General features: G+C 43.4%; 2 protein-coding genes across 2 annotated transcripts; both read right to left on the reverse strand.

Moving 5' to 3' along the window:
- Window positions 1-8900: 8900 nt before the first annotated feature.
- LOC147618476 (uncharacterized) lies at window positions 8901-13887 on the reverse strand. The gene is made up of 3 exons (XM_086774915.1): window positions 13801-13887; window positions 13356-13626; window positions 8901-13209 (listed from the first exon to the last, which is right to left on the reverse strand). The coding sequence occupies exon 3, from the start codon at window positions 12905-12907 to the stop codon at window positions 10985-10987; it is 1923 nt and encodes a 640-aa protein (XP_086631041.1). The 5' UTR covers window positions 12908-13209; window positions 13356-13626; window positions 13801-13887; the 3' UTR covers window positions 8901-10984.
- Window positions 13888-19856: 5969 nt separating this feature from the next.
- Window positions 19857-23515, reverse strand: LOC147618477 (uncharacterized). The gene is made up of 3 exons (XM_086774914.1): window positions 23409-23515; window positions 22964-23234; window positions 19857-22817 (listed from the first exon to the last, which is right to left on the reverse strand). The coding sequence occupies exons 2-3, from the start codon at window positions 23132-23134 to the stop codon at window positions 20568-20570; spliced, it is 2421 nt and encodes an 806-aa protein (XP_086631040.1). The 5' UTR covers window positions 23135-23234; window positions 23409-23515; the 3' UTR covers window positions 19857-20567.
- Between the last annotated feature and the right edge of the window lie 1827 nt (window positions 23516-25342).

Below are 25342 nucleotides of genomic sequence, written 5' to 3' on the forward strand. Positions count from 1 at the left end.
TAGAGAAAAGTGCCATAGTAGACTGCTTTTTACCGCTCCATGAAATGGCACCTGACCCAAGTGAAAAAACACAACCAGTGGTCGAACGCCGAGTATTTGGATCTCCAGCCTAATTTGAATCAAGCCATCCAATAAGAGTGCACCCTTGGCCATAGAAGATGCCAAAGTCCAAAGTACCATGCAAGTACCAAAGAACCCTAAGAGCACACCGCCAATGCTGCTGTGACGGGGTTTAGATGTGAAAGAACTCAATAAGCTAACTACGAAACAAATGTCCAATCGGGAGTAGGTCAACCATACCAAACAACTGACAAGAACTCGATATTGTCCCTGATCAATCCTTGGAGAAGCATCAAGACGAGAAAGCTTCTCACTAGTATCCATAGGAGAAGATACTGATCTACATCCAGTCATCTGAAACCTATCAAGAATCTCCCGTGTGTACTTATGCGTACTTATGCTGAGGGGAATAAAATACCCTTAGGGGTCTGAGAGGACATAAGAGCATAGTTAACAAACATGTTGCCCTCATGAATTTGTTTCGGAAGATCACCTAAGAGAACCAAGCGGACGAGCAGAAGGAAGCTCTCATAACGCAGAATCATGAACTGTCTAAAAATACCATCCAAGCATCGATCTGCTTGAACTTGTTAACAACCCTAAAATGGGATTGATCATGGTGATAGACAATGATCAAGCAACATAATTTAGGTGGATTAAACCACACTAAAAACTCCATGAGAGAGAGAGAGAGAGAATGCACACTCAACACTTGATCTCTTCTATCTTCTTGCATATCACAATAAACCATACAATGATATAGGCTTTCTAGCCTTATCCCACTTTACACATCATCATCCATGTGGCACTCCCTTTTCCACTCCTTTGGTCAACACTCACAGACCATTCAATATTACATGTGGCATTCCTATCTTGCCGCAATATCTTGCACCTTTAGGGTGCTTTCCCACATACACACAACACCATGATTACATCTCTCAACACCCCGTCATAATCGAGGTGTTCCATCACCCATATCAATGTATCATTGCACAACCGCAATGTCGCTACCTCTCAACACTCCCCCTCAATGATACATTGGAGTGTCCATCAAACAAACATGTGTGCGTGTGTCTACCATCTTAGACACCAAGTCCATTTTGAGCCGACTCGCTCTCACAACGGAACCAACCACTGAGTCCGATTTGAACATGGAAGTTTGGGTGGGAACCAACCCATGCGCATGCACCTCACACGTGCATTGCTCATGCACACATCACGCAACAGCCATTTTGAGCTTCTAAGTGAGCTCGAGCAGGAAAACCCTGATACCATGGGTGAAATTTTATAAAGCCATTTTGATCGTAGTGTAGCGAGGGACCCATGTTTGTGTAAACACTTTGGACAATCATAGCTTGGATTTCTTTTACGTCATGCCACAAGCATGTGAACAATCATCAAAGATAGAGAAAAATTTTGTAACATTGTGTGTGTGTGAAACAATTTCTTGTCAAAGGTTTTAACTATGCTTTATAAGCATATGAAAAAATGCCTTGCATTTCGTGAGTGAACGCACCTAAACCAAACAACTCTCCTCATGTTTGCCAGATCTCTGCGCATTGACAAACTTCCACTGGTGACATAATTAGCATTACGCGACCTGCACTCTTATCTCTGCCATAACTTCTACACTCCACATGCTAGCACCCAGCACACTCTGGGTGGGACCCGCTCTAGCTTATCTTCTTCAACCGCTTTATCACTGTTTACTGCGCACAATGGCCGCCATAACTTTTTTTCGGAGCTGGTTTATTCTTCTACAGCTTCTTCTTTAGCTGCCTTCGCTCCTCTTCACTTCTTGTCTTTCTCTCTCCTGCTACTTCTTGTTGAAAATACAAGTGAATAGGGTGTGTGCGGGAACAAGCCCTTGCCTAGAGGCTATAAAAGAGAATAAGTAAATGTGAAAGAACCTCTGAAAAGGTGAGAAGAATCTACTGGGAGAGAATAAAGGGTAGCATGAGAAGATTTAGGAAGTGTGGAGATATTCTGGGAAAAGTGAAGAGGTGGAGAGAATCATGGAAAAGAGGTGGAGTGAATCATGGAGAAATTAGTGGGATTTGATGCTTGGATGTAAACTCTATAAATTGAGGCATTTCCCTAATGAGAATTTGCTGGTTTTTGATTATCTATGCCTACATTAATCTATTTATTAATTATTCACTAATTATATCTTAATTATTTGCTAAATCACTTTGTTAATGATATTGATTCTAGTGTTTGATCCACCATAGCTCATCACAATGCCCTAATTTCAACATGGTATCAGAGCCATGCTAATTTGTGAGCCCATTATCATGCTAATTATTTTGCTAATTAGGATTAGTAGAAAATTATAATTTTCCCTCTTTTTTCAACTAGCTTCTGTATCCCCAGCCAGTGGAAAGCTCCCTCTCCTTGCACACACAACATTAGCTCAAAAGCTTCTAATCCTAGCTAGCCAACCCTATGCTCCTCTAGCCAATCGAAACAGAACATCAAACCGCCGTGTAGATCTCTGGATTTTTGCTAATTTACAGGCGTCGTTTTTTTGAAGGGGATTTGAGATTTCTTCTTGCTCAGTTCAAATGCCTCTAATTCCTCTTAGCCCAAGGTGTTTTCAAGCATGTTCTACAAGCTGATGAAGACAGAATTCAATTTCATCAAGTCTACAGAGAGATCCAAGCTCTTCATCAAATCTACAGGTGACTTTGGTAAAACAGAGATTAAGCTTTCAATATTTGGTCAAATCTTGTGTTTCTTGGCTTAATCCTCTACTAGACTCATTGCTATTGATGGCTTTGAAAGCATTTGAGCTCATTTGAAGTCTAAGGCACCAGACCTGGACTCCCCGCATACTCTGTTTTTTGCACACAAAATAGTGGATTAATTTGCTAATCAGTGCTAATCACTGTATTTTGGTACAATTGAGGGTTCAAATTAACCATTAGGTATCTGATACAGATCCCTATAACTTCAGATTGCAATTCGGAGTTGGTTTGATACTCCAACCATTCCGTACAAATTGGTTACCCTTGATTTAATGTAATTTCTAGAAAAATTATGCTGATAAAATTATGATAATCATCATTTTACATTTAATCCTTGGTTAATGCCTGTAAATCTCACTTAAATTCAAGATTATTCACAACCAGAGTTGCATTTAGAAATGTGCATGAGAATGAATGCTATACGCATTATGTATTGGGCACATTGCATCAGTGTAAATATGGGATCACACACTGCCCTTGTCCAGAATAAGACAAGAGGTAAGACCTCCCACATAGATTTGGGTTTGCATTGCATAATGACACAAGATAAACATCAAAAACCCAAAGGAACTGTCAGCAAAACATTTAAAAATATTGCTCACATGGAGCAAGAAGACCTGACGGACAAGCTCATGGCCCCAGCCATGAAAGAAGAAGAATATCTCTTTCCAAGAAGAGGATCCACACCAAGAAGATCTAAAGGAAGACATGGACACGAGAAGAGAAGCTGTCACAAGAAGAGAAGCTACCACAAGAAGACTGAAAGAAGAGAAAGACATGGACGCGTGGAGAGAAGCTACCACGACAAGAAGACTGAAGACACGAGAAGATGTGAGGCTCCAAAGAGTGAGGAGCCATGTGAAAATCTCTGAGAGAGAGAGAGAGAGAGAGAGAGAGAGAGAGAGACCCCACAACCCAATGTAACCTGCCCCAACAAAGTAAAACCACCTCTGAGCCACCCATGATGTAGGCCACGTGGTAGATGTATGTGTGAGCACTTTAGTCAAGGTCGCGGGCACTTATAGTAGCCTTGGACACATAGAGAGAGAGAGTGTCAAGGACTATGGAGTTTAGGGACTTGAGGCACTAGTCACGGGCTATCAAGTAAGAGAGAAACTTGGTACAGGGTCCAGGTGTGCTAAGTTAACTTGAGGGGAGGTGTGCTAGGCACTAGTCGCGGACTATCACGTAAGGAGGAAAACTTGGTATAGGGTCTAGGTATTTTAGGAGTATTCACTTGAGGGGAGGTGTTGAAAATACAAGTGAATAGGGTGTGTGCGGGAACAAGCCCTTGGTTAGAGGTTGTAAAAGAGAATGAGTAAATGTGAAAGAACCTATGAAAAGGTGAGAAGAATCTACTGGGAGAGAATAAAGGGTAGCATGAGAAGATTTAGCAAGTGTGGAGATATTCTGGGAAGTGTGGAGATATTCTGGGAAAAGTGAAGAGGTGGAGAGAATCATGGAAAAGAGGTGGAGTGATTCATGGAGAAATCAGTGGGATTTGATGCTTGGATGTAAACTCTATAAATTGAGGCATTGCCCTAATGAGAATTTGCTAGTTTTTGATTATCCATGCCTACATTAATCTATTTATTAATTATCCACTAATTACATCTTAATTATTTACTAATCACTTTATTAATGATATTGATTCTAGTGTTTGATCCACCATAGCTCATCACAATGCCCTAATTTCAACACTACTGTCACCGGAGGTCGCCACAGCAGCCCAGTCGCCTTAGCGTCAGTCAGCCAACTTCAGTCGGTCTGACACGCTGGCTCACTTTGTCTCTCTCTCCTAGGTGTTACGTGTTCTTCAAAGGCGGATTGCCTATCTTCTGTCTTCATTGTCTAATATCGAACAAGTCGAGGATGGGGGCATCGTTTTGATGCGCTGTGTGTGGATGCTGGTGGTTGTCCTTTGTTATCCCATCACCTGCTGCGATTGAGCGTCTCTCAGATTTCGGTCTGACGTATTGAGAAGGGACGATTTTAAGGCTGCTCTCTGCAAGCATCTGCACTCTCTGTCTTGCTTGTATAGCTGTGCTTGTACTCTTCCCAACCGCCCGTGAGACTTCCTTGTATTCATTTGACTGTGCGGGCTCGTTGCTTTGGCATGCAATCGAGCTTCATATGCAGCTCATTCCTGACTGCACTTCTTTTGCCTCTTTAACCTCGAAATTGAGGTCTTCCACGGCCATTGACATGGCCTCTATGAGCTCCAAAATTGAGTTCCATGATGTGTATGCTTCATCCCCACACACCATCTTCAAGGGTGCTTCTTCAAAACAGTTTCTCATAAGAACCAAGGTGCATAAACATGTGGAAACTGCCAAGGTTTCCATCCCCTTCTTTGCTCTCCTTCATTGAACAAACATCAACAAGTGCATCCTCTTCTTGATGCACACACATGTGAACTCCATTGAGTCCACCATCTCACTTGCCATCATCTTGACAAGCATGCACCTCCTCCACTCTTTGCTCTTTGCCCAAGTGCAAGAGCCATAGGATTCACAAATCCCAACAGCCAGCAACCCTTCAACATTGAGCATTTTTCCATGCTCAAAACCAAAAACTTTGAGGCAAAACTTCACAAAACCAACCTTCTTGAGGCATAATCAGCAGCATATCTTCTCTTGGCATCTTTTTCTTGACGATGATGAAGACTCCATAGCCTTCATAATGCTGAAATCTCCATTTTCAGCTTCTTTGATGATGAGCAAGCTCTCCATGTTGCAAACTCCCATTTGCAACTCTCTTGGGTAGCTTTTATGCAACCTCCTTGTTGCAAATCTCCTCTCAAATCCTCACAAATGTAAATCCAAATGATAATATGAGTGTGCATAATCTTTTCCATAATAAACTGAAAATAATGCTTAATCAAAGAACTCATAACCAAGAAATCTATACATAAATAATCACCATGACCAAGAGCCCACCCAAGCTCTGATACCATGTTAACAACCCTAAAATGGGATTGATCATGGTGATAGACAATGATTAAGCAACATAATTAAGGTGGATCAAACCACACTAAAAACTCCATGAGAGAGAGAGAGAGAGAGAGAGAGAGAGAGAGAGAGAGAGAGAGAGAATGCACACTCAACACTTGATCTCTTCTATTTTCTTGCATATCACAATAAACCATACAATGATATAGGCTTTCTAGTCTTATCTCACTTTACACATCATCATCCATGTGGCACTCCCTTTTCCACTCCTTTGATCAGCACTCACACACCATTCAATATTACATGTAGCATTCCTATCTTGCCATAATATCTTGCACCTTTAGGGTGCTTTCCCACATACATACAACACCACGATTACATCTCTCAACAGAACTCGCTGGAGGAGAAGCAGAGTCATCATCATTATGTAACTAAGAATCCACAGTTGGAGGTGTAATAGAAGCAGGGGGAGGAGGAGGAGGCGGTGGAGGAAGAAGAAACTTACCACCCCCCTCAGAAGATGCAGGAGTCTCGTCAAAACACCACATCACGGCTCACAACAACTTTGTCAGCCTGCTAATCATACAGATGATATGCCTTAAGCATAGAACTATATCCGAGAAAAGTCATGCACTGAGACTTCGAGTCCAACTTGGAGCGATGTTCCTTAGGCACATTTACATTTGTCGAACAACTAAATACCCACAAATGAACAACAGAGGGCTTCTCACCATGGAAAGCCTCATATAGAGTTTTATCTAGAAGAGCAACAGTAGGAGACCTGTTTCTGAACATAGACAATAGTAGAAGCCGCCTCAGCCCCCAGAAACATCGAGATAACGAAGAATGCTCAAACATAGCACGGACCATCTCCATGATAGTTCTATTCTTCCTCTTTGTAACTCCATTATGTGATGGAGTATATGTTGTTGATTCTTGCAATATTGTTGAAACTCCTGGGATGTAAACTCACCCCTCTGTCAGTCCTGAGAACCTTGACCAAAGAACCGGTCTCTTTTTCCACCTCAACCCTCCAATAACAAAAGTGGTGAAAAGCCTCATTCGTGGACTTCAAAAAGACGACCCAAGTAAATCTGGAAGAAGTCATCCACCATCGAGCATGTAGAACGCCTTACTCAAAGACGAGGTACTCTTAGGACCACACAAGTCTGCATGAACAAGAGCAAGTGATGTCGAAGATCTATGTGTCGCCTCCTTCGGAAAGATGGCTCCGTGTTGCTTCCCTTGTAAACAAGAGGAACAAATAGAAGATGGAGTCTTGATGGTCGGCAAACCCTCAACCAACCCATCCTTCAAAGCTCGTTGTAGAATCTGATAACTCAAATGGCCACAAAGAGCTGAAGAAGAACCAATAGAGAGCAAAGCAGTCAACTTGTACAAGCCACTATCCTGGACTCCCTGAGCCAAGATGCTACCAGTCTCCTTATCACTAATAGTAATTTCGTAACAAGAGATCACCTCCGCACCCTGAGCTGTAAGAGCACTCACTGACAAAGGTTAAATGCCAAGTCTGGAATGTACAGAACGTCAAAGAAGTACCTCTTGTCCTCGGAGGAGCGGAAGATGGGGATGCTGCCACGTCCATAAACTGGCACGGAAGAAGAATCACCCAAAGTGATATTGCATGTACTGGCAGTAAAGTCCTCAAACCAATTTCGATGAGATATCATGTGAGCAGTAGCACCGCTGTCCACAATCCAAGGCCGCAACTGAGAAGTCACAAGACCTAGTACACAATGAGCACCGGCTAATACAAGAATACCATCATCCTTCTTGGTTTGAGACACCGCTGTAGAGGTGGTCCTTTACTTCTTCATCCCGCTTCTTCTTGTAACATTGGGGTTGTTTATGACCCTTCTTGCCACAGTAGTGACACTCCACGTCCTTGTTTTTAGAAGATTTATTTTTTGTCAGTCTTTATCTTTGTCGTTATCCTTGGAGTTCTTGTCAGAACCCCCTTTCCCTTTCTTCTATCAATTCTCTCCTTTATCTGGAGTAGCCAAAGCTCCATCAGAACCACCAGAGGTGTCAGTCAACTCCTCAAAGCGAGACTCAATTTGCATAATGGAGGGGAGAACTTCCTCCCAAGTAACTAGAACAGGACGAGGAGAAGAAACAAGAGACTGAAAGAAAGCATCAAAACCCTCTAGAAGCTTGGAGAGAAGCCGAATAGCCATATCCTGTGTAGAGATATCCTTGCCACAAACAGCAAGCTCATCCTAGAGATCTTTCATCTTCGAGATGAAAGCAAATAAAGATGGAAAGGCAGAAATTGACAAATTCATAAGCTGCTTCTCCAAAGCCAAAATCCGACCCGAAGAGTTAATCTCGTAAAAATCTACAAATGCCTTCCAAACTTCATGTGCAGCATCTGTTGTACGCACATGAGAGAATAGAATCTTGACAATTCAACATCAGAAAGCAAAAAACACGACGACGATCATTTGCTTGCCAAACATCAATCTGTGCCTGAGTCACACCAATGGTAGAAAGGGTGAAAGGAGTGGCATTGGCAATTGTAAAACAAGCCAGTCCCAGAGATCCACTCCACGTAAGGTTGATTTCACCTTCACCTTCCATAAAGTATAGTTGGAGCCATCCAACTTTGCAGACTTAGAGAACATATGAAGAGTAGTCAAGGCAACCATCACTAAAGCTCGAGCTCAATCTCAGAAGAAAAAACGCACAATCTCAAAGGAAGAAATGTCCTCCATAGGTAGTACCGGATGCCAAAAAGCCTCAAATCAACAAACCAACTCCTACAAAACACCTATAGAAGAGAAAACGCAACACATACACTACTGCTGCTTTGAAAACAAAGCAAGCCGACAGCTGTACAGGAGTCCCAAGGGTCAAAAAACGATGAATATTGACCACAAACTACAATGGTAAAGCGCTTGGAAGAGGCAAACCGACCAACAACAAAAGTGAGAAAAAACACAGAAAAGAAGGTGCTGAAAACAAGGCAGAAATTGGGGCAACAGAGTAAACTTTGAACCTAGAGCGATGATAACATGAAAGAATGCACAAAGCGGAAGCAAGATAAGCACTAGAGTGTGCTGATCTAAGATGTGCGAGAGAGAGAGAGAGAGAGAGAGAGAGAGAGAGAGAGAGAGATGAAGCAACAAAGCTGAATATATTGCAATGAAAGCAATCCCGAGCAAGACACATAAAAGGTCTCATAAGTGAGGGATACAAAAGATGACCAAAACTATGAAAAACGAAGAGGCTAGCCCACCTATATATAGGTCGTGAGGACTGGCCGACTGGAACAAAGGAGCTAGCCGACTAGACAAACAATAGCTGGCCGACTACCGAGCTAGAAAAAATACCAAGAAAAATAAGGAAAAATAGGGGGAAAATAGGAGTGGCCAGCCCACAACCAAGGGCCATAAAAGGGATCAAAAGGGGACACTATATGTAGGCAGAATCTGGGGATGAATATGGTAACACAAATGATAAGATTGTATGTTGGTCTAGTGTTTTATAGGCTCTTCACATGCCCATGAACTGGTGGACTGTTGTCGACCAACAACAAACACCCAAAATATGATCAACCCAACTTCATCTGGCTGGCCTTATTCATCTTGCCGACTATTGTCCTAACCAAACTAAGGCTTCTTCTATGTAAACCCTAAAGCCTTGTAAAAACCCTAACCTAATATTTATCTGCTGCCCAAATCAAGTATTAGCCTGGAGATCAACTTGTCCATGTGTGCACATGACATCCCCTCCTGCTAAACTTGGTGACGAGATTCCAACCTTTGACCTTGGATGACCATCATTATCCCTCTGTCTCCTCATGGACTCCCAAACCTGTCATCCTTCCTTCTTGGCAACCTTTTCACTTAAAACCTTGTCATATCTCTGCCTCCACTCCAATCTGGTGTTGAGACCTATACATCTATTCCTCCTTGTGCACTTGCCTTCATGACCTGTCCTCGAACACTACAATGGTCTCCTTCCCGAGGTTGATCATCGAATCCTTGCTCTACCCCCTTGGAACCGTTTTCCCGAGAGCCTTCCTTGGTATGCCCCAAATGGCATCCAACCCACACTGCTGCCATTCCCTTGCGTTTTTCTCACACGGACCATTATAGGCTCTTCACAAGACATCATTCCCAAAATATGATCAACCCGACTTCATCTGACTGGCCTTATTCACCCTGCCAACTGTTGTCCTGACCAAACTAGGGCTTCTTCTGTGTAAACCCTAAGCCTTGCTAGTTACCCTAACCTAATATTTATATGCTGCCCAAATCAGGTATTAGCCTGGAGATCAGCTTCGTCCATGTGTGCACATGACACCACCCAAAAATGATGGGATGGCTACAACCTCCAGGGCTGTGCTGTTCCTCCAATGGACCATTTAACTTCCTCTAGGTGCTAACTCCCTCCTGGAAAACCCCACAGAGAGACTTCTAGCTTGAAGACAGTCAGCTGATCAATCGTAGCTCTCCACCCTGGCCACTTGCTCCATTTCTGGGCCTCCCAGATGCCCAACCTATGCATTTGCTTTGAACCAATTCCTCTGCCTTCTAAGCCCAGTTCCCTAGCTCACTATCGTGTTCCCGATCCATTGCAGACATGTACTTTTGCAAACATGTACCAACCAGTAGAAAACCTGTCTATGCCACTATGCTTCCCTCACTCAAGGATTAACACTATCCTGAGAGCCGGCATGTAGCAAGTGCTCTTCAACAGCTGATCAGGTCATGTGCTGGGCATGAAATGACAAAGTGTGCTTCTGATTTCCCCAATAATGAAGAACACTATCTTTCCTCAGCTGTCTTTGAAGGGTTCTCCTGTCCTACTAAGGAACAATCCTGCCCTCTCAGAAAATGTGAGAAATATCAGAGCCTGAAGGCAACGGCTGCCTTGCCAGAGACCATTTTCTCCTCTGCATATTTACAGGCAGTTTCAGCATCGCGTCCATGCATGAAGATGACCTGAGCTGAAGCAGTGTCACTGTACACTCTGGTTCCTGCAGTTTGCAGAACCCAAATGGTGTAAACAAGGCATTTAGCTGAGCTTCTGAGGGCAATGCAAAGGTTTGGGGGAGCTTCATGAAGAGCCAACTGGGGCTGGAGAAGATGTCTGGTTATCAGATGGCTAATGAATAGGGTTCTTCAGAGTAAGAACCCCTTTGAACATCATGCTTGAGAGGCTTTGTAGTGAGAAGCTGCTCAATTTGACATTCCAATATCAGTGTACTTTGGAAAAGGTTTGCCTTTCAAAAGCAGAGGTTTCGGAAGCATTTTTTGAAATCCTTGCTGCGGCCTCTTTTCTAACTTCAGAATTCCTTTTCTGAGCTATTAGTAAAAGCTCATGCACATCATGTTTCTGACTCGTAGATACAACATTCTGTGGTCGGGGTCGGGCATTAGCTACCAGTTTTGGGCGAGTACCTACAAACACATCTGTCTTCTCTACCTCTTCGTCATGTGAAAGCTTATGTCCATCATGTTTCACAATTGTGGGCACCACACTTCGCACATAAGGTCGGGCTGTAGCTACCGGTTTTGGACAAGTATGTTTTTCAGCAGTCTCCACCAGTACATCTGTCTTTTCCACTTCTTTGAGTGGAAGCTCATACACATCATGTTTCTGACTTGTAGGCAAATGAGGTCGGGCATCACCACTACCCACATGTTGTGTATTTGTCTTCTCTGCCTCTTCTTTGCCTCCACTAAGCCAATGAGCACCATAGCCTGAACTCTTCTGAAACACCACATCACGAAATCTTGAGAACACAGCTGTAGATCTGGCCACAACATTGTCTGAGCTCACATTGTGTAACGGATCAAATGCAAGAAACTGCAAAGCTTTTAAAAGTTGCACCAGAGAGCAGCTGGCCTTTTCAGCACAAGAAGAGACTAGATTATCTGACAAAGGAGCCAAGTCTTTGTTTTGTTTCTTCAGCTCCAACTTTGTCCTGACATAACAGATCGGTTTTCTGGCTAATTCCTGTGCTGTGCTCGTCTCTTGTTGATCAGCCTTGTTATTAGAGCCAGTCGTCCTATGTGCCTCGTTATTGATAAGAATCAATTGTGTAGCTCCTCCTCCTGAGTTATCTGAGAACTTGGAATGGTGACCTGCTAGTGCCAACAAAGCTTCCACATCGTCATCTGAACCTCTGCAATCCCTTGCTCCTTTACCTGCTAAAAGACTTACATCACCTCCCTCAAATCCTGCAACATGGCATCTTTTCGCACTCTCTCTCTGCTCCATATCGAAGATGCACTTGCCATTAGCTGCATTGACACGTTTTCTGCATTCGATATGGATCTGGTCTTCACTGCTTACGGTGGCTTTTTCCTCAGCAGCAGCACACCTCATCTGATACATGTCCCGTGTAGTTCTCAATGTCGGAGATGGACTACTAGCTATCAGTGTTTCATCTTTACTTAAGTTGGCCTTCTTTGCTTCAGTCCCTTCCTCAGCAGGTACCTCGTTCTCATCTTCAAGTGAAGAAAAACTCCTTTTTGCACTCTGACCTTGATGTGAAGCTGAGCCAAACCTCCTTGATCTGTATACAAGGAACTCTTTCAAAGGAGATTTTGACTTGGACTTTTCATTAGCAGAAAGTCCAGTGCGTATACCCAACGCATGCCCATGTAGCATTGAGGCTTTCAGGCTAGAGCTACGGTAGCCACAAGGAGAGCAGGCAAGACACTTTACAAAACACAACGTCGTCCTTGCATTGAACATCTCTTTACTCTTTGAAATGTCCTTGTGATACCTGACCCTCACTCCCACCTCCTCAATCCCTTTGTTTGCATCAAGGAAGGTGCACTCACTATGCAAGAAGCTCTTATGGCATTGACAACCTAAGCCTAGCTCAGCGCGCCTGCAAACCTCATTAAGTATTTCCAAAACTGCATTGTGAAAGCTTCTTGTTGTTGTCTGCTTCACCTTTGCCTCAAAGTTGGGCTTGAAAGCCAGAATCTGAGACTGCTTAAGCCAAGCAAACGTGTGATCGCCAAAGAAAGCCACTAACACTCTGCCAGGTTTTTCCACCCTCCTCGCAAGCTCGGATGGATAGGCAGCATCAAAAACCTGGCCGGGCCACCAAGGATGGGACTTTACTTTAGCCCACACCAAGTCGCCAACAACATAGTTAGGCATGTCATCATAAAGTTTCGGCAAGGGTGGTTCTGCAAAAGATCAAGTTCATCTAAAATGCAATAGTCCGCTTCTGATTCAAATGCTTCCACACCCTTGAAAGGGGGTTTATCAGCATCGATAACTTCCAGAACTTGGCCCATTCTGATCTCTTCATTCTTGTGGTTTTCAGAATGCTGTGAAAACCGCATTTCCAAGATGTCATTGAAAGGTTTTCTGTGTGGCCTTTGCCCAGTCAAAACCTGTGAAGCACTGCTAGATTGAGATCCCATGTGAGCAGAAGCTCCTTGTTTATTAACATCTTGCTGCACCAAGCGAAGCCAGGAAGGATACCATTAAGTCAACATACACACCCATCCACAAACGTATAATTTCGAAAATTCCAAATTTTGTAGAATCGTTTCAAAAAATGATGTGGGTGCTTTAAGAATACCAAAGCCCTAATTATTACCTGCTTGAAGCCCTTGAAGGAACTGATGGCATGCTCACGCATGACATCTCTGGCTCCCTCTGCATAGATTGAACTCAGTGCCCTTGTTTTCAAACCCTTTCGTACGATCTTAACCTCCGAGCCTTTAGCAGTGGCTTCCTCCGCCAAGCTCAGGTGTTCTGCTGCGGCCATAAGAGTGTTTATCTTCTACCTCTCAGCAAAGCCCTCCTGTACTAAGATGAAACGCCGCATTGCAGTCTCCATTTTCGACCTCCTGATCATTCAAATCCCTCTGCTAAGCACAAGAAAAAGCATGGTTTATACACAGAAGACCTTTCCAAACTCTATCTGAGGGAGAAAACCAGCATTTTCGTAGCTCTTCAGAGAATAAAGAAGGTCGCCTCTTCAGAAGGCCAAGCTTCGCATACCCTATTAGCGCAAAAGATGAGGAAAAACCCTAGCTTACCTGCATGCGTAGAAAACAAAGACGGAAAGGGGGATGTGAAGAGAGAGAGAGACAGAGAGTGTGCGTGTGTGTGTGTGTGTGTGTGTGGGGGAAACTCTGTATTTAGAAGCCTTCCCTCCAAAATTCCTACATGCATCTCTCCTTGTAATTTTTGGTAGTATACTTTAATTGTCTTTTTTTTAAATTGGAAATATAACTATATTCATCTCTCCTTGTAAGAGCACTCATTGACAAAGGTTAAATGCCAGTCTGGAATGTACAGAACGTCAAAGAAGTACCTCTTGTCCTCGGAGGAGCGGAAGATGGGGATGGTGCCACGTCCATAAACTGGCACGGAAGAAGAATCACCCAAAGTGATATTGCATGTCCTGGCAGTAAAGTCCTCAAACCAATTCCGATGAGATGTCATGTGAGCAGTAGCACCGCTGTCCACAATCCAAGACTGCAACTGAGAAGTCACAAGAGCTAGTACACAATGAGCACCGGCTAATAGAAGAATACCATCATCCTTCTTGGTTTGAGACACCGTTGTAGAGGTAGTCCTTTACTTCTTCATCCCGCTTCTTCTTGTAATATTGGGGTTGTTTATGACCCTTCTTGCCACAGTAGTGACACTCCACGTCCTTGTTTTTAGAAGATTTATTTTTGTCTGTCTTTATCTTTGTCGTTATCCTTGGAGTTCTTGTCAGAACCCCCTTTCCCTTTCTTCTATCAATTCTTCCCTTTATCTGGAGTAGCCAAAGCTCCATCAGAACCACCAGAGGTGTCCAGTCAACTCCTCAAAGCGAGACTCATCTTGCTCACATCTTCAAGCATCATGGTATGCCTAAGTCCATTGTTGGGGATAGAGATCCCAAGACTACGAGCCTCTTTTGGAGAGCTTTATTTGATAACATGGGCACTAAACTTGAGTTTTCATCAGCTTATCACCCCCAAACGGATGACCAAAGTGAAGCTGCAAATTCAGTTGTGTTGTTGAAGTGTTATGTGGCAGATCAAAAGATTGCGTGGAAGAAGTATCTTCCACTTGTAGAGTTTGCCTACAACAACACAGTTCATGCCTCCACGGGAAAGGCCCCGTTTGAGATTATTTATGGCAGAGTGGTCTTGCTACCCATCCTTCGTACAAAGGATGAGATTTTTGCAGTTGATGAATATGTACGTGACTTGTATGTAGCCTTTGCTCAAGTACGGACAGCCAATTGCAAGGTCACAAGACAAGCATAATAATGGAGGGGAGAACTTCCTCCCAAGTAACTGGAACAGGACGAAGAGAAGAAACAAGAGACTGAAAGAAAGCATCAAACCCCTCTAGAAGCTTGGAGAGAAGCCGAATAGCTATATCCTGTGTAGAGATAGCCTTGCCATAAACAGCAAGCTTATCCCGGAGATCTTTCATCTTCGAGATGAAAGCAAATAAAGATGGAAAGGCAGAAATTGACAAATTCATAAGCTGCTTTTTCAAAGCCAAAATCCGACCCGAAGAGTTAATCTCGTAAAAATCTACAAATGCCTTCCAAACTTCATGTGCAGTATCTGTTGTACGCACATGAGAGAATAGAATCTTGACAATTCAACATCAGAAAGCAAAAAACACGACGACGATCATCTGCTTGCCAAACATCAATCTGTGCCTGAGTCACACCAATGGTAGAAAGGGTGAAAGGAGTGGCATTGGCAATTGTAAAACAAGCCAGTCCCAGAGATCCACTCCACGTAAGGTTGATTTCACCTTCACCTTCCATAAAGTATAGTTGGAGCCATCCAACTTTGCAGACTTAGAGAACATATGAAGAGTAGTCAAGGCAACCATCACTAAAGCTCGAGCTCAATCTCAGAAGAAAAAACGCACAATCTCAAAGGAAGAAATGTCCTCCATAGGTAGTACCGGATGCCAAAAAGCCTCAAATCAACCTACAAAACACCTATAGAAGAGAAAACGCAACACATACAGTACTGCTGCTTTGAAAACAAAGCAAGCCGACAGCTATACAGGAGTCCCAAGGGTCAAAAAACGATGAATATTGACCACAAACTGCAATGGTAAAGCGCGTGGAAGAGGCAAACCGACCAACAGCAAAAGTGAGAAAAAACGCAAAAGAGAAGGTGCTGAAAACAAGGCAAAAATTGGGACAACAAAGGAAACTTTGAACCTAGAGTGATGATACCATGAAAGAACGCACAAAGCGGAAGCAAGATAAGCACTAGAGTGTGCTGATCTAAGATGTGCGAGAGAGAGAGAGAGAGAGAGAGAGAGAGAGAGAGAGAGAGAGAGAGAGAGAGAGAGAGAGAGAGATGAAGCAACAAAGCTGAATATATTGCAATGAAAACAAGGCAAAAATTGGAGCAACAAAGGAAACTTTGAACCTAGAGTGATGATACCATGAAAGAACGCACAAAGCGGAAGCAAGATAAGCACTAGAGTGTGCTGATCTAAGATGTGCAAGAGAGAGAGAGAGAGAGAGAGAGAGAGAGAGAGAGAGAGAGAGAGATGAAGCAACAAAGCTGAATATATTGCAATGAAAGCAATCCCGAGCAAGACACATAAAAGGTCTCATAAGTGAGGGATACAAAAGATGACCAAGACTATGAAAAGCGAAGAGGCTAGCCCACCTATATATAGGTCATGAGGACTGGCTGATTGGAACAAAGGAGCTGGCCGACTAGACAAACAATAGCTGGCCGACTGGAGATAAGTCACCCGACCTAGAAAAAATACCAAGAAAAATAAGGAAAAATAGGGGGAAAATAGGGGTGGCCAACCACAACCAAGGGCCATAAAAGGGATCAAAAGGGGACACTATATGTAGGCAGAATCTGGGGATGAATATGCTAACACAAATGATAAGATTGTATGTTGGTCTAGTATTTTATAGGCTCTTCACATGCCCATGAACTGGTGGACTGTTGTCGACCAACAACAAACACCCAAAATATGATCAACCCAACTTCATCTGGCTGGCCTTATTCATCTTGCCGACTATTGTCCTAACCAAACTAAGGCTTCTTCTATGTAAACCCTAAAGCCTTGTAAAAACCCTAACCTAATATTTATCTGCTGCCCAAATCAAGTATTAGCCTGGAGATCAACTTGTCCATGTGTGCACATGACATCCCCTCCTGCTAAACTTGGTGACGACGAGATTCCAACCTTTGACCTTGGATGACCATCCATATCCCTCTATCTCCGCATGGACTCCCAAACTTGTCATCCTTCCTTCTTGGCAACCTTTTCACTTAAAACCTTGTCATGTCTCTGCTTCCACTCGAATTTGGTGTTGAGACCTATACAACTATTCCTCCTTGTGCACTTGCCTTCATGACCTGTCCTCGAACACTACAATGGTCTCCTTCCCGAGGTTGATCATTGAATCCTTGCTCTTGTTAAATATAGTATCTCATGTGACATTGAGTCGTAACAAAGGAGTCGGCCATCTCACTTGTGAGGGTATATATACCCATGCCCACCCATTGTATTATTCAATCTATTCATTGCTAATATCAAAGCTGTTCGTCAACTTTACTCTCTCTCTCTCTCTGCGTCAACTTCTCTCTCCTTCTCTCTACGTGTGTATGAGTGTGGCTTCCGCATGCACTAACTCTGACATGGTATCAGAGCTGAGGCTCTAGGGTCCTTGGACAAGCGCATAGAGAGGTGGAGAAGAGGAAGAGAGTGCGGTTTGCTGCCGACGTCGTGGAGCCTGCAGGTGACGTCCGAGAGTACAGGCTCCGGTTCGATGCTAGGAAGAGGCTAACGGGGAGACCCCTGCGTTTTTTTGTTCCAGTAGCGCTTGGTGGCGCAAGGTTGCACACCACAAGCGGCTGCAGCGAGCAAGAGCTTCAGTGCTGCGTTTTCTCCTGGTTGGCTATGGGCTTGCGTTTTCCTGCCTTGTTGCTGGTCGGCCAGTTTTTTAGAGCACTTTGGAGGCTGGTTTTGCTTTGGACAGCATCATAGCAGGCCAGGAGGGCACCGGTGACGCAAGGGTGGAGCCTCGGGAGTGGAATCCAGGACGCGGCCAAGACTTGCAGGTCAAAGTGCTCGAGGACTCGGGACGAGATTTCAATTGTGTTGACTGTTACAAGAGGGCGTCGGCTACGGAGAGGAGGTTTGGATCGACTGAGAAGATCTTGGACGGAGTTTATGAGATGGGTCTCCCGTGTTCAAGCAAGGACGACAAACTGAATGGCGACAACTATGCGCATTGGAACTTGATCATGAGGCTATGGTTTAGCAGAAAAGGCTTATGGGACATTGTTGATGGCTCGGAGGAACGTCCCCGAAGGGATAGTAATCGGTTCACACGTCTTCAGGAGGAGGAGTTTCTCAAATCTCTTGTGGATTGGGATGCTCACAATGCGAAGGCGATGTCGGCGATTGCAGAATCTCTCACCAAGGAAATTTCCCCTGCCATTCAGACTTTAAAGACTGCCAAGGAAATGTGGTCAAAGCTTGCAGGACTGTTTGATCGAGACTCAACAATGCGAGCAGTAACCCTTCTCGGCCAGTTGTTTTCCATCAAGTTTGAAACCGGGACCTCTATGCAGTCACTTCTAATGAAGGCAAAGGTTATCCATGATCAGTTATCGGCTATGAATAGTGCATTAACTAGTACCCAGTTAGCTGCCTTGGTTCTTACGAAGTTGCCTGAGGAGTACGAGATGGTCTCGAGGGCATTACGCTTACAAGCCACGAAGGAAAAGCTGGAATTTGATGATCTCAGCTCTTTTCTCATTGAGGAGGAAGCAGTGCTCATTTCCCAAGGCAAGATTCGGGTTCCGAAGGATGTAGAATCGGCACATGCTGCATCGGAATCCAATAAGAAGTCTAGGAGCCGTTGTTATAAGTGCGGAAAGCGAGGGCATTTGGCTCGGGATTGCAAATCCAAAGCTAAAGCTCAAGGCTCGACGAATGACAAAGGCAAAGGCAAAGCTGACGAGGATGACAGTGACAGTGATTCTACTAGGGATGCTACGGCGTCTGCCGGTGTGGCGAGGACTACACTGGCACATGCTCCAGCATTCTAGCTTGGTGGATGGATGCTACCACGTGCTTCAGCCAGAGAGAGGCATGTGAGTGGCAGAGAGGGGCAGTCTGTGCTCCCGTTTTGGTGATTTGGACCCGTGTGTCGGAGTTCAAGGCATATGCATCTGGCATGGAACAGCTTGACAAATCTATGGACGTGATGTGTTCGTAGTTCATTGGTAGTAGACTATGGATGGGATGAGTTCCTGGTTCATTGTGTAGCAGAATTTTGGGCGTCGTGTGACAGTTCAAGCATTCAGAGATTTTTTTTTGGACGTGATGTGTTCGCAGTTCAACGAATGGGGGATCATGAATGTGGAGTTGTCTGCAATTCATTATTCTATGTGGCAGCTAAAGCTCAAGATGGCATTTTCTTGTGCAGACAGGTTGATTGGTGCATTATCCGAGGTGTACCTAGCAAAGGCCATGCTAGGGTGTCCATGGTTGCATCTGCATCAACTTGGTTTCTTCATCTATGCCCACTATGAGCTACAGAGAGGGTGTTAAATATAGTATCTCATGTGACATTGAGTCGTAACAAAGGAGTCGGCCATCTCACTTGTGAGGGTATATATACCCATGCCCACCCATTGTATTATTCAATCTATTCATTGCTAATATCAAAGCTGTTCGTCAACTTTACTCTCTCTCTCTCTCTCTCTGCGTCAACTTCTCTCTCCTCCTCTCTACGTGTGTATGTGTGGCTTCCGCATGCACTAACTCTGACAGCTCTACCCCCTTGGAACCGTTTTCCCGAGAGCCTTCCTTGGTATGCCCCAAATGGCATCCAACCCACAGTGCTGCCATTCCCTTGGATTTTTCTCACACCAACCAGCCCCATGAGATTTCTACCTTAGACCTGTGCACCATCCTAGAACACCTTCAACACTTAGCTCGGCTAAGCCCGATGCTCTGATAGCAATGTCACATGCACAGAAGCTCTGCATGTCTTCTTTCAGACCTAAGTAACTGAATAGGAACCTTGATGCAAATCACCAACTACGAGAGAGAGAGAGAGAGAGAGAGAGAGAGAGAGCTGTATTTTCAGTATATTATTTAGTACAAAAGCTGTACAAATCGGTGGCCTTTGGCCTTCCAAAAAGAAGTAATCTAAGACCATATAAGAAGTCCTAACTCTTGACTCTTGACCTGCCCCAAAGGGGGTCAGATGATGAGATTGTATACTGGTCTAGCATTTTATAGGCTCTTCACATGCCCATGAACTGGCCGACAGCAACAAAGACATCATTCCCAAAATATGATCAACCCGACTTCATCTAACTGGCCTTATTCACCCTGCCAACTGTTGTCCTGACCAAACTAGGGCTTCTTCTGTGTAAACCCTAAGCCTTGCTAGTTACCCTAACCTTTCCTCAGCTGTCTTTGAAGGGTTCTCCTGTCCTACTAAGGAACAATCCTGCCCTCTCAGAAAATGTGAGAAATATCAGCGCCTGAAGGCAACGGCTGCCTTGCCAGAGACCATGTTCTCCTCTGCATATTTACAGGCAGTTTCAGCATCGCGTCCATGCATGAAGATGACCTGAGCTGAAGCAGTGTCACTGTACACTCTGGTTCCTGCAGTTTGCAGAACCCAAATGGTGTAAACATGGCATTTAGCTGAGCTTCTGAGAGCCAACTGGGGCTTGAGAAGATGTCTGGTTATCAGATGGCTAATGAATAGGGCTCTTCAGAGTAAGAACCCCTTTGAACATCATGCTTGAGAGGCTTTGTAGTGAGAAGCTACTCAATTTGACATTCCAATATCAGTGTACTTGGAAAAGGTTTGCCTTTCAAAAGCAGAGGTTTCGGAAGCATTTTTTGAAATCCTTGCTGCGGCCTCTTTTCTAACTTCAGAATTCCTTTTCTGAGCTATTAGTAAAAGCTCATGCACATCATGTTTCTGACTCGTAGATACAACATTCTGTGGTCGGGGTCGGGCATTAGCTACCAGTTTTGGGCGAGTACCTACAAACACATCTGTCTTCTCTACCTCTTCGTCATGTGAAAGCTTATGTCCATCATGTTTCACAATTGTGGGCACCACACTTCGCACATAAGGTCGGGCTGTAGCTACCGGTTTTGGACAAGTATGTTTTTCAGCAGTCTCCACCAGTACATCTGTCTTTTCCACTTCTTTGAGTGGAAGCTCATACACATCATGTTTCTGACTTGTAGGCAAATGAGGTCGGGCATTACCACTACCCACATGTTGTGTATTTGTCTTCTCTGCCTCTTCTTTGCCTCCACTAAGCCAATGAGCACCATAGCCTGAACTCTTCTGAAACACCACATCACGAAATCTTGAGAACACAGCTGTAGATCTGGCCACAACATTGTCTGAGCTCACATTGTGTAACGGATCAAATGCAAGAAACTGCAAAGCTTTTAAAAGTTGCACCAGAGAGCAGCTGGCCTTTTCAGCACAAGAAGAGACTAGATTATCTGACAAAGGAGCCAAGTCTTTGTTTTGTTTCTTCAGCCCCAACTTTGTCCTGACGTAACAGATCGGTTTTCTGGCTAATTCCTGTGCTGTGCTCGTCTCTTGTTGATCAGCCTTGTTATTGGAGCCAGTCGTCCTATGTGCCTCGTTATTGATAAGAATCAATTGTGTAGCTCCTCCTCCTGAGTTATCTGAGAACTTGGAATGGTGACCTGCTAGTGCCAACAAAGCTTCCACATCGTCATCTGAACCTCTGCAATCCCTTGCTCCTTTACCTGCTAAAAGACTTACATCACCTCCCTCAAATCCTGCAACATGGCATCTTTTCGCACTCTCTCTCTGCTCCATATCGAAGATGCACTTGCCATTAGCTGCATTGACACGTTTTCTGCATTCGATATGGATCTGGTCTTCACTGCTTACGGTGGCTTTTTCCTCAGCAGCAGCACACCTCATCTGATACATGTCCCGTGTAGTTCTCAATGTCGGAGATGGACTACTAGCTATCAGTGTTTCATCTTTACTTAAGTTGGCCTTCTTTGCTTCAGTCCCTTCCTCAGCAGGTACCTCGTTCTCATCTTCAAGTGAAGAAAAACTCCTTTTTGCACTCTGACCTTGATGCGAAGCTGAGCCAAACCTCCTTGATCTGTATACAAGGAACTCTTTCAAAGGAGATTTTGACTTGGACTTTTCATTAGCAGAAAGTCCAGTGCGTATACCCAACGCATGCCCATGTAGCATTGAGGCTTTCAGGCTAGAGCTACGGTAGCCACAAGGAGAGCAGGCAAGACACTTTACAAAACACAACGTCGTCCTTGCATTGAACATCTCTTTACTCTTTGAAATGTCCTTGTGATACCTGACCCTCACTCCCACCTCCTCAATCCCTTTGTTTGCATCAAGGAAGGTGCACTCACTATGCAAGAAGCTCTTATGGCATTGACAACCTAAGCCTAGCTCAGCGCGCCTGCAAACCTCATTAAGTATTTCCAAAACTGCATTGTGAAAGCTTCTCGTTGTTGTCTGCTTCACCTTTGCCTCAAAGTTGGGCTTGAAAGCCAGAATCTGAGACTGCTTAAGCCAAGCAAACGTGTGATCGCCAAAGAAAGCCACTAACACTCTGCCAGGTTTTTCCACCCTCCTCGCAAGCTCGGATGCATAGGCAGCATCAAAAACCTGGCCGGGCCACCAAGGATGGGACTTTACTTTAGCCCACACCAAGTCGCCAACAACATAGTTAGGCATGTCATCATAAAGTTTCGGCAAGGGTGGTTCTGCAAAAGAATGCTGATCAAGTTCATCTAAAATGCAATAGTCAGCTTCTGATTCAAATGCTTCCACGCCCTTGAAAGGGGGTTTATCAGCATCGATAACCTCCAGAACTTGGCCCATTCTGATCTCTTCATTCTTGTGGTTTTCAGAATGCTGTGAAAACCGCATTTCCAAGATGTCATTGAAAGGTTTTCTGTGTGGCCTTTGCCCAGTCAAAACCTGTGAAGCACTGCTAGATTGAGATCCCATGTGAGCAGAAGCTCCTTGTTTATTAACATCTTGCTGCACCAAGCGAAGCCAGGGAGGATACCATTAATTCAACATACACACCCATCCACAAACGTATAATTTCGAAAATTCCAAATTTTGTAGAATCGTTTCAAAAAATGATGTGGGTGCTTTAAGAATACCAAAGCCCTAATTATTACCTGCTTGAAGCCCTTGAAGGAACTGATGGCATGCTCACGCATGACATCTCTGGCTCCCTCTGCATAGATTGAACTCAGTGCCCTTGTTTTCAAACCCTTTCGTACGATCTTAACCTCCGAGCCTTTAGCAGTGGCTTCCTCCGCCAGGCTCAGGTGTTCTGCTGCGGCCATAAGAGTGTTTATCTTCTACCTCTCAGCAAAGCCCTCCTGTACTAAGATGAAACGCCGCATTGCAGTCTCCATTTTCGACCTCCTGATCATTCAAATCCCTCTGCTAAGCACAAGAAAAAGCATGGTTTATACACAGAAGACCTTTCCAAACTCTATCTGAGGGAGAAAACCAGCATTTTCGTAGCTCTTCAGAGAATAAAGAAGGTCGCCTTCTCAGAAGGCCAAGCTTCGCATACCCTATTAGCGCAAAAGATGAGGAAAAACCCTAGCTTACCTGCATGCGTAGAAAACAGAGACGGAAAGGGGGATGTGAAGAGAGAGAGACAAGTGTGAGTGTGTGTGTGAGAGGGAAACTCTGTATTTAGAAGCCTTACCTGCAAAATTCCTACATGCATATCCTTGTGGTAGTATACTTTAATTGTCTTTTTTTTATATTGGAAGTATATCTACATTCATCTCTCCTTGTAATTTTTGGTAGTATAGTTTAATTGTCTTTTTTTAATTGGTAGTATAACTTAATTTAATTGATAGTTTTATTTGATTTATTTATTTGTGTGATCATTTGATGTTATCTTTAATTTGGGTCAGCTTCTTCTCACCTTATTTTGATGTTATGGTTTATATTCATCTTATATTTGATTCATTAATTTGGGTCAGCTTCTTCTCACCTTATTTTGATGTTATGGTTTATTTGATTCGACTTGTAATTTACTATAGAATGAGCAAGATGAAAGTACCTATATGCTTTAGTGTAAAAACCCCTGATATTCTGACAACCTTTGGGGGGAAAACTTTCAAAATGACCTCAAATTTTAGTTTTTGTTACATAGATGTGTGATCCCATGGTGAAGGGATCTAATTTCAATCACTTATAATAGAAAATTATTTACTCATTAGTTTTTTACTTAAGGAGCTTAGACCCTAAAGAAGGAAAGTGAGGGGGAGTGATTAAAAACGTGTGATTTGACCTTCAAAAGGACAAATCACATCCTGGTACTATGGGGATTGTCATGGATAACATGTGCTCAGGAGGAGGTAGCTTAATGACCCATGTGAGCTTATGTACAAAAATGAAAACACAATTTGATTCTTAACAAATGTCTAAACTAGAATCCAGTATTCACTTGCTAAGATCTTAGAAGAGGGTAGTGCATTGGCTCAAGTGGCACAATTTGATTCCTAGTAGATTTCTAAGACTAGAATCCAATATTCACTTGTTAAGATCTTAAAAGAGGGTAGTGCATTGGCATATGACGATAAGACCCCAATGAGTCATGGCTACGGCTAGAATCTAGTAAAGTTCACTTGCTTCGATATTAAATCAATATAAATTTTTAGCTAGTTACAATTCAAACAATCTCAAAAAATATAAATTTTTAGCTAGTTACACCTCAAACAACCTAAACGAAACTAAAGTGATATTAAACATTCTGATAAATTTTTACAATAGCAAGGTGTTGATTTTAGTGAAAATGTATTAATTTGATAGTTTGACAAACATGAAGTTGTATTTATTAGTATTTCCTTATATCGGATCTCAAGTAATCTGAAGCTCCCCACCTCTCCTAATAAAAAGTGGATTTTGTTTTCTTTTTGCATTACCTTTTACATGTATCCTCAAATTGTTGAATATGTATTATGAAAAAAGGGGGATAGAGCGTGTCCTCGACAACATAATTAATATCTTAATCATGTACAAAAAAACATTATAGCTTGCAATGTTAATGTAGGAACAATAAAAGGCTTATCAGTTTAGCTTGGATGAGCTCATGGAGGTATGACCAATTTTTTTATGATGAGACTAGTGTTCCTTTCCCTCATGTAAGTGCATGCAACAGTGTCCAAACCTACAAGTGTTCCTTTCCCTTATGTAAGCGCATGTGGTGTCCTTCCCCTTCCACCATATTATGGCCGTGGGCGCCCAATGTGGAGGCCAAGGTATTAATAGGTGTGAAAAGGGGCCAAAGGTATATAAGAGAATAATAAGGCCAAGTTGTAAATATTCACTTTTACTCAATATCAATCATGGTGACCTTCGGCCATGTATAGACTCCATGTAAATGATATCTTGTGTACCGAACTCCACGTAAGCAAGTCTCTCCCTCACTCCCTTCTTTCATTGGTATCAGAGCCATTTATAGCATTTTCTTGAAATTTTTTTAAAAATTTCTCACTATTTCATGGCTAGATTTTTTTTCTTGCCATGGG

The sequence above is a fragment of the Cibotium barometz genome, chromosome 35 (genome assembly GCF_041138505.1).
Source record: "Cibotium barometz isolate CiBa-2024 chromosome 35, ASM4113850v1, whole genome shotgun sequence".
Taxonomy (NCBI): domain Eukaryota; kingdom Viridiplantae; phylum Streptophyta; class Polypodiopsida; order Cyatheales; family Cibotiaceae; genus Cibotium; species Cibotium barometz.

What these genes read in the sequence shown, in the direction of transcription:
- LOC147618476 (XM_086774915.1), bottom strand. Translation starts at nt 12,907, where the DNA reads ATGCCTAACTATGTTGTTGGCGACTTGGTGTGGGCTAAAGTAAAGTCC.
- LOC147618477 (XM_086774914.1), bottom strand. Translation starts at nt 23,134, where the DNA reads ATGGCCGCAGCAGAACACCTGAGCCTGGCGGAGGAAGCCACTGCTAAA. An exon ending in CCTTCAAGGGCTTCAAGCAG is followed by an intron (nt 22,818 to 22,963) that starts GTAATAATTAGG and finishes CGCTTGGTGCAG; the next exon opens with CAAGATGTTAATAAACAAGG.